Below are 19,220 nucleotides of genomic sequence, written 5' to 3'. Positions count from 1 at the left end.
AAAACACACACACACTGTAGCTTTTCTGGATTTCAAATATTTATTGTACATTTTTTTAATAAAAAAAAGGTTTCACAAAAGAAGGTTAGGAAGATCCCTCCAAAGGACACTTGGGTGACAGGATGCAGAGTTAAAGGTGTCCGGCAGTGACACCAGCCAGCCACAGTCAAGTTTGTGGGAAGCAAGTCAGCCTTACAGAACATGCTATGGTGCAGTGTGACTATAGAAGGAAACCCCACGGAGGTTCCTCACAAGGATGAATCAGGATGCCGTGCCCTGCCTGGAGGTGTAGGAAGATGGCTCCACCCTTCCCCATCATAGGGCAAATTCAGCTCGAACAGCTGGGTTTTTCCTCACATTGTAGTGTAATGGTATATAGCCAGGAGAACAACAGGGCACTGTGGAAGAGAGGACAACGTATGACAAAACTGACTGCAACTCACCCTCCCTTAACCATGTCATTACAATTTCTTTTGCACCACGCTTACTCGGCACACCTTTGGCCCTCCAGAAGTTGCAGAACTACAACTCTTCCCTGACCATTGGCCATGCCGACTGGGGATGACCGGGTTGTTCAGCAACATCTGGAGGGCCAAAGGTTGGCCACCCATGTTTGAAGTCTTCTTCTGAGGAGTTCAAGGTGGCTTGCACAGGGCTGTGTTCACAACATACTTAAATATGGGATCCTGTAACCCATCACATCATTTCTCTTACACATAAACTGTCAAACATGCATGCAATATTTTAATCCTGACTGTGAACCAGAGACAACAAGGAAGTCATTACACAAGGACGTGCTTCTCTTTTTCAAATAACAGGAGAAATAACAGGAATTGAAACATATTGAAAATAAATCCAATTGAGTTTAGGAGTTATTAAGCGTTCTGCATTACAGCATAATGTGAAGGAGATCTTTGTGCAAGCAAACTCAGGTTGAATGGTGAATAAATCGTGTAGAGAAGCCCACTGACTCTCTTCATGAACATAAACGATTTGATGGATCAGGCCAAAGGCCCTTCTAGTCTAGCATTGTGTTCTCAGTGGCCATTCAAAATGCCACTGCGAAGATTGCAAGCCAGACATGAGTACATCAGCACTCTCCCTGCTTGCAAACCCCAAGAACTGGCAATCAGAGGCATATCATGACTAGTTGTGAACACTGGCAGCCCCGTCTTCCATTGCCTAGTCATCTTTTTAAAACCACCCAAGCTGGCAGCCATCCCCACATCTGGTGGCAGCAAATTCCTTTCACCTCGTCCCCAAACAAGCCCTTCAAGTTAGGACTCACCGTGAGCATGAGGATAGCAAAGCCGAACCAAGAGACTCCCCAGGCGTAGCTCTGTACTGCGTGCTTGATGTGCTCAAAGCAGCCCTAAGGGAGGAAGGGAGGAGAGCCAGTGAGATCTTCCCTGAGATGCTGAGAGTGCCACAGTTGCGCCCGGGGGCCAAAAAGGAGGGCTGTCTTGACCTCGAGAGGGAGACTTCGCTCCAGGGCAGACAGTTCTGTACTTCTCATGAAGATGCCCAGGAATGGGAGGCAACTTCAGGAAGGGTGTTGAGGACCACAGTACCTTGGTATGGATGTAGTCGACGTGACCCAGTCTGCAGCCCTCTTCATTGAGCATGACAAAGTTGCGATCACGCTTGCAGCAGTAGAAGGGCCAAGGGGCCACCACCTCAGGGTACCTGCTTCTGAAGACCGAGGTGTAGTTCACCCAATCCATGGGATTATTGGCACCACAGCACTTTTGCTGGAGGTGGAAAAAGCATCCCAGTTAGTGTTAACACATCATACTGCAGTAGCTATTTGGGCAGAGGACCCCTTGCTTGTTTGCTATGCCTTCCCTGGCTATTATTATTTATTGAATCTGTTAGTCACTTTATCTTGCCCAGGGCAACTCAAAGCAACATCCAACCAAACAGACAAAAAAACTCCACATAGATACATTTCTTCTTGGTTTTAACGAAATACATTAAAAATATCCCTTCTACTTCTAAAAGGCCACAGAGAGTTAAAGGCCAAAGGCCTAGTTATAGAGGAATTTTTTTGCCTGGTGCCTAAAGATATATACAGTGGTACTTCGGGTTAAGTACTTAATTCGTTCTGGAGGTCTGTTCTTAGCCTGAAACTATTCTTAACTTGAAGCACCACTTTAGCTAATGGGCCTCCTGCTGCTGCTGCGCTGCCGCTGCAGGGTTTCTGTTCTCATCCTGAAGCAAAGTTCTTAACCCGTGGTACTGTTTCTGGGTTAGCGGAGTCTGTAACCTGAAGCATATGTAACCCGAGGTACCATTGTATCAGGCGAGCCTCCCTGGGGAGAACATTCCAGAAACAGGGAGCCACTGCTCATTCTCATGTTGCCACCCTCTGGACTTCTCTGGGAAGGGGCACATGAAGAAGGGGCTCACATGATGATTGCAGGGTCTGGGTTGGTTCATATGGGGAGAGGCTATTCTGTTCAGGCTTCCTAGAAATATCTGGGAAGGGCTGCAGCTCAGAAGAAGAGCAAATGTCAGTCTTCTCCAATCTGGTGTCCTCCAGGTTGTTGGACTACAACTCCCATCAACCCCTGGCTGCATGGCCCAATGGTCAAAGATGATGGGAGTTGTAGTCCAAAATGTATGGAGGGCAGTCGATTGCAGAAGAACTGACACACATTGTGTATGCAGATGGCCCAGATGCAATCCTGGAAATTTTCAGTGGAAATGATCAGGGGATGGGAAGGGAAATACTTCTGTCCAAGGCCTAGGAGAGCCAAGAGTCTGACCCAAAGGCATAAAGCAGCTTCTCAAGTTCCTATTCAAGAGGGCCTTGTACAAACATGAAACCAGTTTCTTAGCAGATCTAGACTTTGCATGTACATAGAGAACCACTGCCTTCAGAAACATGGATGTGCTATGCCCCGATGCTTCCATTGCTTATGGTAGGTTCCTATATTAGAAGGTAGGCAGGAAGAAGATTATGTGGACCTACACCGGGGTGGGGAACCTATAACCCTCCAGATATTGATATCCAACTCACATCAGCCTTAACCAGTATGAGGGAAGTGGTAGCCTAGGAGGGCGACAGGCTCCTTGAGGGACAGCATGAGACTCTTGGGTTGTGGGTTCTAGCCTCACATTGGGTGAAATATTCCTGCATTGCTGGGCTTTGGACTCAATGACCCTCATGGTCCCTTCCAACGCTACAAGTCTGTGATTCCCCAGCCGCAGCATGCCAAGGCAACATCCCTTGTGCTGCTTGATGCAGCATTAGCAAATTATTGTCAATAATAATAATAATCATCATCATCATCATAATCTATTAGCCTCCAGGAATGGCACAGGAGTGGGTTCTTCTGCAGGAAGAGCAACGCAAGTTTCTACTTTGCCCTTCAGCCAGCCACTGTCTGGAAAGCAGAGATTTCCTCACTCGGCAAGAAAACCCATGGCCAGAAGCAGTAACGCTTCTGAAAACCAGTTGCTGGAAATGGCAGCTTGTGCTCAGGTACTGAGTTTCCACCTGGTTGGCTGCTATGAGAATAGGCTGTTGGACTAGATCAGCCATTGGTTCCTCTTATGTTCTCAGTTGCAAGCTGGCCAGCTCTTGGCAGTTCTGCTCCCCCCAGAGGTGGTAGTTTGGGAAGGGGCATGTTACCTCCATCATGAAACGATCCCACATGCGGGTGAGTTCCCGGCCTTGGTCAGTGTCCGCCGAGTAGAAGGCCAACATCTGTCTGGTTATTAGCTTGGAATTCGAAACCACCTTGGGTGGGGAAGGGAGAGAGAATGCTGGTCAGCCACATTCCCCAGCGCCCATGTCCTTTCTTTACAAGACCCATATGTTCTGAACATTCTGCTTGTAAAGAACGTGGATTGTGTAAATGCATGGCACAATGGCTTCTGGCAGAGAAGAAAAATGACAGGCCTTCGTTCTATAAAATGATCATGGGGTTAGGAAAAAAACTATCATGGGGGATCATGGGATTAGGCAAAAACAAATCATAGGCTTCCCCAAAGAATCCTGGGAACTGTAGTTTGTTCAGGATGCCAGGAATTTAAGCTCTGTGAGGAGTAAACTTAATTTTCCTAGGATTCTTTCGAGGAAGCCATGACTGTTAAAGTGCTATAAATGTGCTTTAATGGGTGGTATGGATGTGACCCTAGGTTTTGTTGGTTCTCTACAATGAGAGAAACGGGATCACTTAAGGTGTTTAGTTTATTAGGCCAAATAGACTTTAAAAAAAAAAATTAACAGCCCACTTACTTCTGACATTCTTCAAGAATATACGCACCTGGCTCCCATGGTTGTAGCCTAACTGGGACACATAAAAAGTAACTCCAACTAATTTAGCTTAACTTGTAAAACCTCTTTGTAAAGGCTTCAGCCCTTGCAACGCTAACTACCTGGACCATGGGAGTAGCCAGGATTTACATTGAAGGGAGGGGGCAGAACTGAGCTGTTAGGTAAGTATTTCTATTTATTAGCTTTATTTAGGAGGCAGCTGCCCGTCCCCCTGACAAAGCCTAGACTCATAAGAGACAGTGGGCTGGTTCAGAGGATGCTTCAAGAAGACCAGTCCAGTGCACTAGTCTCATCTGCGCCATCCATGTGGCAATGGTCCATCCGAATGGGGGCGTTGCACTTATGCACAAAGGGCATAGGCCAAAAACTGGGCGGCTGGTTCTCAGATTAAAATTGCAACAAGTGCAATTCAGTTTGCAGAATGAAACCATCAATACTGACAGTATCTGCGGCTCCTCTGGGCTTTTCCAAGAAGGAGCACAAGGCCAGGAGGACAAACAGAGTCTTGGAGCTTGAAGGGAGGAAAACAAAACAAAAACAAAGGAAAAGTCCCTCAATGAAATCTCAAAGGTCACATGTGGTTGTGCCTTGGGTGCTTGCTACAAACACACACACAGAAGACACACTGTTGATTAGCTAAGGGAAGCTTATTACCCCCCCCCAATCATTAGATTGATCATTTGATGAGCAGGGACTGGGTGATTTTTCCTCCTGATCATAGTGCTGGACAGAGCAGAGAGACTAACATTTCTCTGCTTAGCCCAGTGCTGTGATAAGAATTAAAATTGCTCTGCCTTTGCTGGTGTTCAGCCCAGTCACCTCCCTGTGGTGATGCAGCCACTACCTGAAAATTACGTTGGGGGTTAGTGGGCTGGAGATTTACCACCCTGGCCTAAAATATGACACAGGCCCACCCTTTCTCTCAAACTGGACAGAGCCAAGTTTCGGCCAGCGGCAGGCACAGTTGGGCGACTCTCCCTGGTCTGCTTGTACTTACATAGTCACGGTGCGTGTAGGACGTGATGCAAGAAGCACACTCAAATAAGTAGACAACCAGGATCAGCACCAGGTACTGAAGACAAGGAGAAAGAACCAGGTAAGCGGGTAGGGAGACCGCTGACCGCTAGGGCCTTAGCAAGCCAACCTTCCTTTCCCAAGACAGAACATGAAGGCTGGAGACAAAGAGGCTTCTGGGGAGTCCAAGCTGAAGTTTTGAGGGTTTGTTTCGAAAGCCCTGCTTGAAGCCATTGATGCCAGCTCCACTTCTCTCTGAGTTTACATAGGGAAAGGTGGAACGCACATCACGAACCACAGCTCTCTGTTTCAAGATGCCTTCAGTTTTCCATATTGTCACCCATAGCAATCTTGCGCTCTTCCCAACAGAAGGGGAAGCGTGTCAAAGCTGACTCCATCGCTTGTCCCCCAAACACTGCTAAGGAATGGCAGGAGATTCCAGCTGGGGTGGGGGGAAAGATGAGTATTCAGTAAAGTCCCTTCCTCCTCTCTGCTTTACTCACCAGCAACACCATCAGGCGGTTGCCATTCACAAGGCTGATAATGCCAAAGACGCACACGCAGAAGAAGCAAAAGCCGGTGAAGATGGAGATCCAGGCACCCGCGTAGACATCGTCTTTTCCTGTAACTCCCATGATGGGGTACACCTTGTAGGGATCAGCTGTTACCCAGACAGACTCCGCGTAAAGCGCCAGTCCTGCAAGCTGCGTAAATATGAGAAAGCTGTGATATAGCAAGCTGCCTTGTGGGAAGTTCAAAATAGGAGCTGTAGCCAGCAGGGTATGGCTCAGAGTAGACCCAATGAAATAAGGGGCCTGCCTCATTAAATTCAACGGGTCTCCCCTAAGCAGGACTGGCATTGGATACAACCCTATTTCTCCATTGAGCCCAACCTTGAATCCTTGGACTTGTCCAACTCCTATCACCCCCCAGCCATCATGGTCAAGGGTCAAGGCTTAGGGCCAAAGTAGAGAGCATTTGGGCTGTGGGCTTTTGCTAACTGTGGGTGCCCAGATGTTGCAACATCTGGGGACCTGCAGATGGAATGGCCCACAGCCCAAATGCTCTCCACTTTGATTGGCAGTAGCTCTCCAGCAGGCATCTTGCCCATTATCTGTTCCTTCAACCTTTTAACTGGAGATGCAGACAGTTGAAATGGGGACTTTTGATCAGCAAAGGAGATGCTCCACCGCAGAGCTATGCCAGTTCTCCTTTGACACAAGTTCTGCTAGCAGGGCTGTAGTGCCCCAGGTTAAGACACCAGATTCTAAGCCAAAAAGCCCATAGGTTCTCCTTCTACCTACAAACATGGTAGCTTCAGCACTCTCACCATGATGATCACATTGCCCATCACCAACAGCCCCACGACAAAAGATGAGCTCTTCTCCTCCATGTTTCCCAGGAAAGGTTCCTTGCAACAGCTGCTCAGGTTCTGTAGAAGGTGGAAAAGCACAAAAGAAATAAGGTGATCCTGAAAAGCCAATGGGAAAGACTTGCGATTATGGTTCGCTTCCACCACTCCTGTCTCAGTTTGCATAGAGGAGAAACGCTTAAGCCAGCTTGGTCAGTGCTCCTTCCAAAACATCCGTACCCAACAGCGTGCAGAGATGGAGAAGATTGAATGGCAAGATTGATCTAAGGACCATTTTTACCAGGTTAGACCAAACAGCATTTGGGATGAGAGTATTTTCAATATTGGCCATGATTATGGCATTTCTGACTTCTTGGGTTGACATGAACTTTTTGGCTGAAATGTTGAGTTTCACTACATGTTTTATTTTGTACTCCATTCCTAGAAATCGATTTTAATGTTTCACTGTTTTAACAGTTTGTATATGAAGAGAAGTAACTGTTTTCTATTTTAAGTGTGTCTGGAGGCAGGTAACTGAGCCAATAGGTATGGACTCAAATACGTAGGTTTTAGGGAACTCCACAACATTCCTGGGAGTCAGAAGAGCTCAGGGCAGGATGCAAAACTTCCTTTGCAATGAAGGCACCCCACTATGTTTTTACTCCAGTGAATCAACTCAGTGGCCTTTTATCAAGGAACTCAAGACTCAGTTGACCTAAACAGGAACAGTTGCTACTTGTCTCAGGTGGGAGGGAGGGGACAGTACCTTTGACAGCTTGAGGGCCATAATCCCTTCTGGAAAACTTCCAAGGGCCACATACATGCTAGTGGTGGGTGGGGCCAGAGGCAAAAGTAAGCAGACCAATAAATGCAAACTTTACCTTTCTACAGTAGGCTAGTTTCTACACACACTCACGCATTCCTCTTTATCTTCCACCCAGGTGAGAAAGAAGTATTCAAGAATTCATCCTAACCAGCAAAAACAGTTGAGGAGAAGTTGGAGCAAGGCCAGTGGGAGATGCCCCAAGGGTCAGATAGAAAGGTCTAGAGCAGGGTTTCCCAAACCTGGGTCTCCAACTGTTTGGGGACTACAATTCCCATCATCCCTGACCACTGGTCCTACTAGATAGGGATGGTGGGAGTTGTAGTACAGCTGGAGTTTGGGAAACCTTGCTCTGGAGGATCAGATTTGGTGTTCAGGAGTGAACTTACCACCCCTGACCCATCTTGCACAGGAAAAGTGCTTCATGATAGGGAGCAAATCACAGTTCTCTTCAGCAGGGGTGGGGAACCTCCAGCACAGGCTTTCATTTTGGGCAAGCTTCGAAGGACCCACCAGGAGCTTAAAGGGAGTTCCTGGTGGTTCCTTTACTGGAGCAAAGCACACTCAATTGGCCATTAGTTGGTGGTGAAGGAATGCACATTGCTCCAGGAGGAGGAAGCAGCTTCCATTGAAACAGCTGTTAAAATGGAGGTGGTGATGGTGAATTTTTTTTAGCAGTAGTTTCAGTTGAAAATTATTTCTCCCTCCCAGCACTGATCCTCAAACCCCTGAAAATCAGAGCTTCAAAGAACAATATCAGGCTGTTTGAAAGACCTTTTGCAAACAGTCCTGTGCTGCCTCCTGGACTCGTGGTGTCTCCCAAGATATTTCAGAACCATTTAATCCTGCATTTTCTAGAAAGTGGGAAAATCAGGTTTCTAAAATAGTACCAGAGGCCTGTGTGCAATGCTCGAGAGTGACCAATTGTGAAAAACTAGGACAAATTTTAATTCAGTTGCCTGGAACTGCTTAGAATACCAAAACCTTTTTTTTTTTTAAAAAAGGGAACTCATGCAGGGATCAGCACTGGACCTTTTGCAAGGGTGCTGAAGCTGAGGTGGGTATGCAAGGATGCCAGGTGATGGCACCCTTCTCAGAACCAGAAAAAATCTGGTGGCCAAACAGAAATTCAGATTAATTAAAAATGTATCTTCATTGCAAACATGTGTATCTTAAGACCTAGCAGACCAGGGATTTGTATGATGGGACAGTCTTTAGAAAAAGAAAATCTTGCCCCAAATTTATGGATAAAGGCAGGGTATATATGGAGCCAAACAACCCAAGTCCTTAAGAGATTTGAAGGGAAGAGGAAGTTTGTGGCTGGGTCTGGTGTGTGTATGTTTTTTCCAGTCTGGGAGCGCCTGTTCTTGCCTAGCTGGCTCCACAAAGGGCAGGTCTAACTGGTGGAGCTAGCTATACCCTCAGGACAGCATTGCAGGGATTCCTGGCGATCCACATTGCCTCCTCCAGAGTTGTTTTGCAGGGAGAGGAAGGTGAACAGGCCAGTGCTCTGCGACTCAAACCTGTTATTCAGAGTACACATTGCCACACCCTCCCTCTCCAAGAGGGAAACACCAGTTTTGGTATTGCATGGCACCAGGGAGATGGCCAAATGTTGCTAACTGTTGATGAACCACTACAAGACCCCTCTTGATCTCCTTGTGGACTTAGTTTGGAGAGCTATCCTTGGACAGAAGTTTGTCCTCTGATGGCTCTTCGGTTGGAAGGCTGTTCTCAGCACAGTAGGACACAAGGACACTTTACCTGGGTGCAATCTTGTAGGGTTCTTCCTACATCCTTCTGTTTAATGGAAGGGGATGAAAATCAGAGGCCAAATACCATCTAATCCAGGAATGGAGAAACTTCTTTATCCCAAGGGCCACGTTCCCTTCTGGGCAACCTTCCAAGGGCCATATGCCAGCAGTGGGCAGGGCCAGAGACACGCGTGGGTGGAGCAACCAATGCAAATTTTGGTTTTGTACAACAGGCAACCTTCAGCTCTCTGTCCTCCATTCAGACGAGCAAGATCAGAGTTCGAGGGCACCTTCCAGCCAAGTCAAAGCACTCAAGGTGGGAAGAAGAACCAGTTAGGTTCTCCACCAAACGAAGCCAAACAACTTCCAAGCATTACCAAGGACCCAAGACATTTTGGCACCTGAGGTAAACTACAAAATGATCTATGCTAAGAACAAGGGGTGGTGGAATCAAATCAACCTGACCCAATGGTTGAAAAGGAAATCAAAGGTCATTGCATGGAGGGGACAAGGCCTGCTCAGGAACATGCCAGAAAATATAATAATAATAATAATAATAATAATAATAATAATAATAATAATAATGATGATGTTATTCTTATTCTTTATACCTGTCCATCTGGCTGGGTTTCTCCAGCCACTCTGGGCAGCTCCCAACAGAATATTAAAAACACGATAAAACATCAAACATTAAAAACATCCCTAAACAGGGCTGCCTTCAGATGTCTTCTAAAAGTCAGATAGTTGTTTATTTCCTTGACATCTGATGGGAGGGCGTTCCACAGGGCAGGCGCCACTACTGAGAAGGCCCTCTGCCTGGTTCCCTGTAACCTCACTTCTCACAGTGAGGGAACTGCCAGAAGGCCCTCAGCACTGGACCTCAGTGATCGGGCTGAATGATGGGGGTGGAGACGCTCCTTCAGGTATACTGGGCCAAGGCCCTTTAGGGCTTTAAATGTCAGCACCAACCCTTTGAATTGTGCAGATGGGTGCAGACCCCAGGAGACCCCAGAGGGCAGTCCCTACCACCTTCTCCCTAGGGGTGGGAGGAGATCAGCAGTGCCCCCTAGTCACTGTCAAGGTGGCATGGGTGGGGGCTGCCAAGGAGGCGGCAGGTCCATCCTCCAAGGAGCATGCTGAAACCTTCGCTGTAGCAGCAGCAAGCGATGCATTCCTTGGAGACCAGATCTGCTGCCCCTGTGGACCATGCCGCCCGAGGTGGTCAGTTCACCTTGTCTTATGGCCCTACCAAGAACTAATAGCCCAAAATCAGTACTGGGTTGCAAATGGATTTAAGAATTCTGGAGGTACTTGCTTTCTGGCTAGAAGCATTTAGTCAAAGAGTTGCCTAATTAGCTGGAATCAATTATTTGAAACCCAGACTGCCCTCCTTCTTGAGAGAGAGTTTGCCTTTATTATTGTTCTTGTTATTTATTAAAATTGTGTACTGCCCTTCATCCAAAGATCCCAGGGTGGTTCACAACAGAAAAATACAAAATGGGAATACAAAAGACATAATAAAGCAAAAACAAACAACTCTTTCCCACAAGCACATTTCAAAAGCCATAGAATGTTAATCAGCCAAATGCCTGGTTGAAGAGAAATGTTTTTGCTTGGCACCTAAAGATATTAAGTGTTTCTCTTCAAAGAATACAGTGCCGCCAAATGAAATTATGTACTCAAGGCATGACCATCTTTGTATCTCCTAAACAGGAACCAATTGGCACATTTTATTATCATTTTAATGTTCAGCACCTGGAAATTAGTAAATATTGGCTATTTTCATTGCAGAGGCTTTTTGTGCATTGCAGTCAGTGTGTGAATTTTAGCTGGAGAGAAAGGTGGTTTTCCAGGCCATTTTCAATCTTAAAAACAAACGCCTTTCCTGTGTGTTTACTCTGAAGTAAAACAAATTGTGCTCTATGGTGTCTACTCCCAGGCAGTAATTGCCTCTAGGTTCTCTTGACTGGTTTCATGTTCCAGACAGCTTCTCAAAAATACGCTACATCACCATATACCATCATTTCAATGGAAATTTTGGGATATATTCTATCAACATGATAAGCACTGAACCAGACATAGAACATTTAAAGGTGCATTTATGCTTCTTCAAACCAATATGTGAAGTGAACTGCAGGCATCCTTCAAAATTCACACTTCTCATTTTTCCAGACTTAAGTTCACTTCTCCACATCAGTTTGTGATTTGATTTTTTTAAGTCTTCATGAAAATTTATTGGCAATTTCCCCTCTAATATACCAGTTTTTGCATGCAGTTTTGCTAAGCAATCTCCCCAATTATAAAGCATTTCTAAATGTTATTTTCACTAACAGATGAAATTTTCGTGCACATTTAGCCTGGTATATAAATTCATTGAATGAGAATTGAATATTCTCCACCGCCATCCTGAAGTTTAGCCTCTGTTGTTTTTCTTCAACCCTCCGTACCACAGACCTAGAACTTTGCCACCAGCCTCACACTTCGGCTGCGTATGAACTATACATTGAAAGCACATTGAAAGCCCCAAAGAAGCCTGGGAACGGTAGTTTGTTAAGGGTGTTGGGAATTGTAGTTCTGTGAGGGGCAGCCTACTGTTCCCAATATTCTTTGGGGAAAGCAACATACTTTAAATGTATGGTGTGCACAGAACCACACTCCTCTCAGCCACCTGGATGGAAACTGATGGCGAATCTGAGGCACAAAAGCAGGACCAGGGAGAAATTTTGCAAATATATTCGCACACCTTTTTTGTGTGAGACTGAGGAGGTTAGCTGGATTGCAATAAAGCCTTGTTGACCATTTCTGGAAGGTTCCATATCATCGCACAAATGAAATGGCCCCACTTGAGGCAACTCAGCTAAAGCAATCAGATGTATCTCGCCCACAAAAGCTTAGTCTTGAGGTGCGACAAGACTCCACGCTTTCCCCTGCAATGGCTACCACTCTGGAAGGACATTGCTATCAGAAGGCAGTCACCACTGATAAGAACTCTACACACATACCCTCTAAGTGTCCCTATTTTCCAGGGACGGTCCCCAATTTACAGAAGCTGTCCCGGTTCCTCATTTGATCCTGGAATGTCCCACTTCTCCTTAGGACGTCCCTATTTTCATTGGAGAAACATTGGGATGTCCCCATTTTCACCAGAGAAATGTTGGAAGGTACATACATGGAGTCTTGAGAGTCCCATGGACTGTAAGAAGATCAAACCTATCCATTCTGGAGGAAATCAGCCCTGAGTGCTCACTGGAAGGACAGATCCTGAAGCTGAGGCTCCAATACTTTGGCCACCTCATGAGAAGAGAAGACTCCCTGGAAAAGACCTTGATGTTGGGAAAGATTGAGGGCACAAGGAGAAGGCGATGACAGAGGACGAGATGGCTGGACAGTGTTCTCAAAGCTACAAACATGAGTTTGACCAAACTGCGGGAGGCAGTGGAGGACAGAGGTGCCTGGCGTGCTCTGGTCCATGGGGTCACAAAGAGTCGGACACGACTAAACGACTAAACAACAATAGAACATACATGGAAACAATCACAGCTCTTCAGTTTGGGACTGCAGTTTCGAAAGGCAGCAATGGGCCCCTCTCCATCCTCAAAACCTCCCGGCTTACAGCCTCCACTCACCTGTTAGCTGCAGACAAGCCAGCTGTATCCTGTTCTGCAAGGTGCAACAATCTTAAGGCTGCCCTTTATATATTTGCCCAGGCAAAGTGGGTAGGGAAAGGGGGGGGGTCAGAAAACTGGACTGGATTTTCTGGATTGGAGGTAGGAAGCACCAGGGGGGGAAAAAAGATTTTACCACCTGTTTTCTGCCACTCGGTTGGTTGATGCCCCACCCAGGAAAAGGCTGACTGACCAGAGCTATCACATAGTTGGATCCTCCGGGTGGTTAGCTGGGGACGGGAATTTCCCTTGTAAGGAGCCTTCGAAAGCTTGCAAGACACCCTGGCAGACAAGCAGAGTGGAAATGAAATTGTGAGGTTCATTTTTTAAAGGGGTTGAGGTTGATCGCTTTTAGTAATAATGTTCTTTTATTATTTGGATACAGCCCTGGCTTTTATTTATTTTTTCTCTTGAGTTTTTAAGCAGGGAAGATGTGTTTGTGTGTGTGTGTGTGTGTGTGTGTGTGTGTGTGTGTGTGTTCGTTGCAAGCTGCCTTGAGCATTTTACTTTTTTAATGGAAAAACAGGGCAGGCAATTCTATCAATAAATAAATGTACATACCTATTTGCAGCCACAATCCAATTTAGGGATAAGTGCAACTCAATCAGCAGTTTTGAAAACCGCATTTATTTTTAATGGCCGTCAGCTGAATCTGAGCATTGATTTGAAACAGCAGATTATGGGTCTAATCCTAAAAATACTTGTTAGAAGACCCCTATCCCCCCTCCACCTCACAGAGCTATAATTCCCAGAGTTCCCCGGGAAGAGAGATTGATTGTTGACTGTGCCTCTTGTCCTTTACAACTGTTTGTCCCTGTTGTTCACCACCTCTGCACTCTGTACACATTTCTGTACACATTTGAAGAGCTTTGCGTAGAATGCGATGTTGTCCCAGTTCTCTTGGGGTGGTGTTAAAACCACCTCATTTATTTTCAGCAGACATAAGTGAGTCTGGTCAAATGCAAAACCATCCCACTTTATAACCTGCCAACAGAGGATTATATTTGAGGAACGTGATGCAAATATTTGATGACGTCTGTTCATGTCCATAGCATAGTTTACAGACCCTCCAAGTGTCCTTATTATCCAGGGACAGTCTCGGATTTACAGAAGCCATCCTAGTTTCTGATTTGATCCTGGAATGTCCCACTTTCCCTTAGGATGCCCCTATTTTCATCAGAGAAATGTTGGGGGGTATGGAGTTATGTGACCCCTGAGCCAAGGAGATAAGTAACCTTTAGAAGACATCTGAAGACAGTCCTGTATAGGGAGGCTTTTTTATTGTTTAATGTTTTATTATGTTTTTATATATGTTAGAAGCCGCCCAGAGTGGCTGGGGCAACCCAGTCAGATGGGTGAGGTATAAATATTAAAATTATTATTATCATGATTAGGGAACAGGAAGTCCTTGTTTTCATTGGAGAAATGCTGAAGGGTATGAGTTTATACTGTAATAAATAGACTAGTCCAGAGGTTCTCACACAGTGGTCCTTGTGGCATGGAAGCAGAATGGATAAAAGTATCTGTACTTCCTTTTGGGCATAGTCGGCCAATTGGTGCCAAAGAAAGATAGAACATTTTTTATGTATGCAACAACAGCAGCAAGAATACTTCTCGCTAAGTATTGGAAGACACAAGATCTACCCACCATGGAAGAGTGGCAGATGCAAGTGATTGACTACATGGAGATGGCAGAAATGACTGGCAGAATCCGTGACCAGGGAGAATAATTGATGGAAGAGGATTGGAAAAAGTTTAAGAATTATCTACAAAGATATTGTAAAATGTTTGAATGTTAAAATGATGTGGGTTGTGAAGGTAACATGGCATTTGGGATATGGTTAAAAGAGCTATGAAAAGAAGAATTTTTTTTAAAAAAGGAGGGGGTATGACTAGAATAATATTATGTCAAAGTATATAAGGTGGAGTAAAGGATTAAGATAAGGGAAATTAGAGACATAATAAGTGGAAACATACAAATATAAACAAGGTTGGAAAAAGGGTTAGAATTTGCTGAATTTGACAGAATAAAGAGGAATACAAAAAAGGGAGATGTGAGGAGGTCAGGAAAGAGGGATATGGAATTTTGAAATCTAAAAGTGGAATTTTTTTTCTTTTTCTTCTTTTTCTTGTTAAGTGTGTATTTTTTGTCTGTTGTTTTTTGTTTTTATTTTGTTATATGTGGTGTATGTTTTGTAAAACCTTAATAAACATTTATAAAAAAAAAGTATCTGTACTTGGCCCTGTGTCCAGGGCAGCTGTTTACCAGCTCCATCTGGTACGCAGGCTGAGACCCTATCTGCCTGCGGACTGCCTCGCCAGAGTGGTGCATGCTCCGGTTATCTCCCGCTTGGATTACTGCAATGTGCTCTACGTGGGGCTACCTTTGAAGGTGACCCGGAAACTACAACTAATCCAGGATGCGGCAGCTAGACTGGTGACTGGGAGCGGCCGCAGAGACCATATAACACTGGTCTTGAAAGACCTACATTGGCTCCCAGTATGTTTCCGAGCACAATTCAAAGTGTTGGTGCTGACCTTTAAAGCCCTAAACGGCCTTGGTCCAGTATATCTGAAGGAGCGTCTCCACCCCCATCGTTCTACCCGGACACTGAGCTCCAGCACCGAGGGCCTTCTGGCAGTTCCCTCACTGTGAGAAGCCAAGTTACAGGGAACCAGGCAGAGGGCCTTCTCGGTAGTGGCGCCTTCCCTGTGGAACGCCCTCCCACCAGATGTCAAAGAGAACAACAACTACCAGACTTTTAGAAGACATCTGAAGGCAGCCCTGTTTAGGGAAGCTTTTAATGTTTGATGTATTATAGTATTTTAATTTTTTTTTTGGAAGCCGCCCAGAGTGGCTGGGGAAGCCCAGCCAGATGGGCGGGGTATAAATAAATTATTATTATTATTATTATTATTATTATTATTATTATTATTATTATCATCATCATCATCATCATCATCATCATCATCTCCTCACCTTGACAAAAGAAACAGAGGCCATTTTGACCAGATCAGATTATCAAGCAACAAAGCCATGGGATGGGGCCTATGAGTGTCATAATATGGCTTTAGTACAGCACAGTGCACTAATTTCCCATTAAAATTTTTATTTTAAAATGCCCTTTAAAATGCTTGGTCTAGGGCCTGTGATTTTGCCTCACTGTTTTTGACAAAGAGGCTGAAGAAAAAAAGCTAGTGTGGTCTGCTAGGGCCAGCCCAAGACAATTTGCCACCAGAGGTGAAGGGTGTGCCAACTGGACTGGCAGCTGGCAGCACTGTTGAAATCCTCCACTGAGGCAGCCAGTTAGTTTAGGCAGTGCTGGCTGGTGCCCATTGGAACGGGTAGGGAGGAAGGCAGGGAGGTCAACAGTAGGTGGCACTAGAGCCAATAAGAGGCAGAGCGAACTTACTCTTGTTTAGTCCCCATCCTCCACCCTGCTGAGACAACACAGCGATTCTTCAGACAGCTCTTGTTTATTTACAGGCCAGAAGAGAACTGAACTGAAGGGTTCAGCCAACCTTCTTATATAGAGCTCAACTACAAAGCAACAGTAACCACTTTCTGTAACTATCCAATCACTGAACGTCACTTTCAATTCCTAATTTGCATATGCGGACCTGAGTGAAAACTATCTACAGTATCCCCCTGCTGGCCCAGGGTGAGAACTTCAGTACATAACACTTTCACTCACCCCTTCTTCCCTGACGGGGTGGGAAATGCTATTTTGTAATTCGATTCAGGTGCCAAAATGCCTTGGGCAAGCCCTGCTATGCAGCATAACGCAGTCCTGTCTTTCAATAGATGGGAATGTTCAGAGGGCTTAGGAGGAATGGCTGGGAGAATACCAAAGCTGCCCCCCCAAAATCTGCCACCTGAGGCAGTCCCCTCACTTTGCCTGATAGAGTCAGCTCTGTGATCTGCCAAAACACCCAGCAATTTTCAAGTGACCCATCCTAGGAGAATAAGGTGGAACCTACACACATATAAAAAAACCGTTCTGAAAATGCTTTTTTAAAAAGCGTTTTTAAAAATACATTGAATTTTCCATATGGCTCACCATCGCCATCAAGTGTCACATTCTATATTGCATTTAGAGCACACTTAAAGCATTTTATTTGCAGCTGTACAGCTGAGTCCTAAGTTTATGTTAGTATTTTAGGTGCCACAATATTTATATATTTTTATTTCAGGGGAGACATTTGCTCTAACCTGGCTTGCCCCCAGAACTGGACCCTTAACCAGTAAGATAAGCCCTGTTGCTCTAGGATTAGTGGGGAAGATCCTGTAAAAACCTCTTTGTCTCTCTAACGTCCCCACCACTAAAAAAAGGGGTGGCCACTGTGGTTGCTTTCGCCCAACTCTATCCCTGGACATATTACTCACCATCTCTTCCTTCAAGCAAGTAGGCCTCTTTGTTTGGCCTGACACACTGGCTTAAGGTATGTAAAACATTTCCCTCCCAGTCTTCATTTGGAAATCAGCGGTGGTCAACCAGCAACACTGGAGACACAAATGAACCTCTGTCTAATTTCATGACAGTATTGAGGAGGGGGGGAAAAGGAGGGGGGGGGAGTGGTGGCAGAAAGGGAAGGCGGTGATAGAGAGCCTACTTTGGTTCTGACCTTTAGGGATGGGGTAAAAAATAGATCCAGTTCACATTTAAAGGTGAATCCATCAAATCCACACTTTCTGAAATAAGACGAGAACCGAAACACAGTTGTTCTTCAAAACCGGCGCTTCCCTGAAATTTGCAACCCACGGTATGTGTGCAACAATGCCCGTACCAGGGCAATGTGTGCATGAAAATGCATATATTCATGAAAATAGCATACAGAAATGTATTAAACTGGAGGAAGTTGCTTGCGAAGGGTGTGTATTCGTCAAAGCCACATGCAATAATGTCTTTATTAGGAGAAATTTGCACTAAAAAGCTGATGAACGTTCAAATTGCTGGCAAAATTAGAATAACTGAATTTAATATTGGAACGATGAGAAACTGAAAGGACTGAATCTGGCAGGTTTATCCATTCCTAGCGAACCTGCCCACTTTGGGTTCTGCCTCCTTTGCATGAAGGCCCTCCCAAATGACCCCAGAGGGACTGCATCAGCATCGTAAGAAGGTTCCTCCCCTTACTGTCAACAAAAGGCAGATCTGCCTCCGTTCAGTTCCAACCTGCTGGGTCCTCTGGTCTGTTCAGCCCTCAATATGCAGTTTAAAAGGTTGGAGCGCTTGATTGATAGGATTATTCACGAGTCCATTCTTCGTAAACTGGTTTATCTTGCTTGTGGATGACTCATCCAAGCAAATGATGCAAGAGATCGTGTAATCCCCTACCAGCTATGAAAATCTATTTACAGTTTGTGCTGGGATGAACGGATCTCTTCGCAGAAAGCCCAAACAGACTAGATTTTGTATTTTACAGGCAGCACCTGTATTTTTCCTATTTCTGGAAATATTTCTACATTGTTTTATGCTATGCTGGCCGGTGGCCTGAGCGATGACATTATTTTAGCTAGCCACGGAGAATGGTCAGGCTTGAGGGCCTCATCTGGCCGCAGTACATTGCTCCCTTTCCCATCTTCGTTTGGCATTGGCTCATACAGGAGTGAGGAGCCTTTGGCCCGCTAGGTGTTGCTGAACTACAACTCCCATCAGCCCCAGTGAGCATGGGCAATGGAAAGGGTTGATGGGAGTTGTGGTCTCCCCAAATATCTGCAGGACACCATGTTGGCTGCCAGCAGTTGCACTCCAAGTGAGAGACTGTGATGGCGGCATTTACCTTTATTCCCCAGGCTGCTTTATCTCAAAACTAGAATGAGCACAATCCTGAAATAACACTTCCAAAACTGTTTAGGGCGCTAAGTGCTCAAGCTATGCAGACATCTCTTAGAAGCAGCTCCTGGGCTTTGACCAGGGAGATACCCTTTCTTCACGTGTTAACACTTTGCGGTAAAGATAAGCAGGATTAACCGGCTGTTCTTCTTTCTTTCTGAAGTACAGGCTGTCCTTGATCATTGCCCACTTGTGGTGTCACTGGTAGCTCCTGGGGACCCTGTGAATTTCCTCTCCCTGAGGCCTGGTGTTGGGTCTAGCCACCTCCTTAATTCCCTGCTCTGCCCTGGAGTGATGTTAAGTAAGAGAGCATTGTGGGAAATTGAAATTATGGATACCCATGTGCCAGGGCTTAGAGTGCTACTGCCCACCACTTGCAAAGCCCCCCTCCCTGAATAGTTTTGAAGGGCCCCCAAGAAACATTTTGCCCAGAGGTCCCTCAAACCTTGAGTTGGCTCCATTAACAACATTCAGCGGAGTAACTGTGACCC

At 45.5% G+C, this 19,220-nt stretch overlaps 1 protein-coding gene across 1 annotated transcript; it reads right to left on the bottom strand.

The window, feature by feature from the left end:
• Nucleotides 1-21: 21 nt before the first annotated feature.
• UPK1A (uroplakin 1A) lies at nucleotides 22-12,961 on the bottom strand. The gene is made up of 8 exons (XM_053398382.1): nucleotides 12,854-12,961; nucleotides 6,630-6,731; nucleotides 5,803-6,003; nucleotides 5,283-5,357; nucleotides 3,638-3,745; nucleotides 1,572-1,751; nucleotides 1,289-1,372; nucleotides 22-398 (listed from the first exon to the last, which is right to left on the bottom strand). The coding sequence occupies exons 2-8, from the start codon at nucleotides 6,690-6,692 to the stop codon at nucleotides 354-356; spliced, it is 756 nt and encodes a 251-aa protein (XP_053254357.1). The 5' UTR covers nucleotides 6,693-6,731; nucleotides 12,854-12,961; the 3' UTR covers nucleotides 22-353.
• Between the last annotated feature and the right edge of the window lie 6,259 nt (nucleotides 12,962-19,220).

Source organism: Podarcis raffonei, chromosome 8, assembly GCF_027172205.1.
Source record: "Podarcis raffonei isolate rPodRaf1 chromosome 8, rPodRaf1.pri, whole genome shotgun sequence".
In the NCBI taxonomy this organism is placed as follows: domain Eukaryota; kingdom Metazoa; phylum Chordata; class Lepidosauria; order Squamata; family Lacertidae; genus Podarcis; species Podarcis raffonei.
This window is presented reverse-complemented; position numbering and strand designations above follow the sequence as displayed.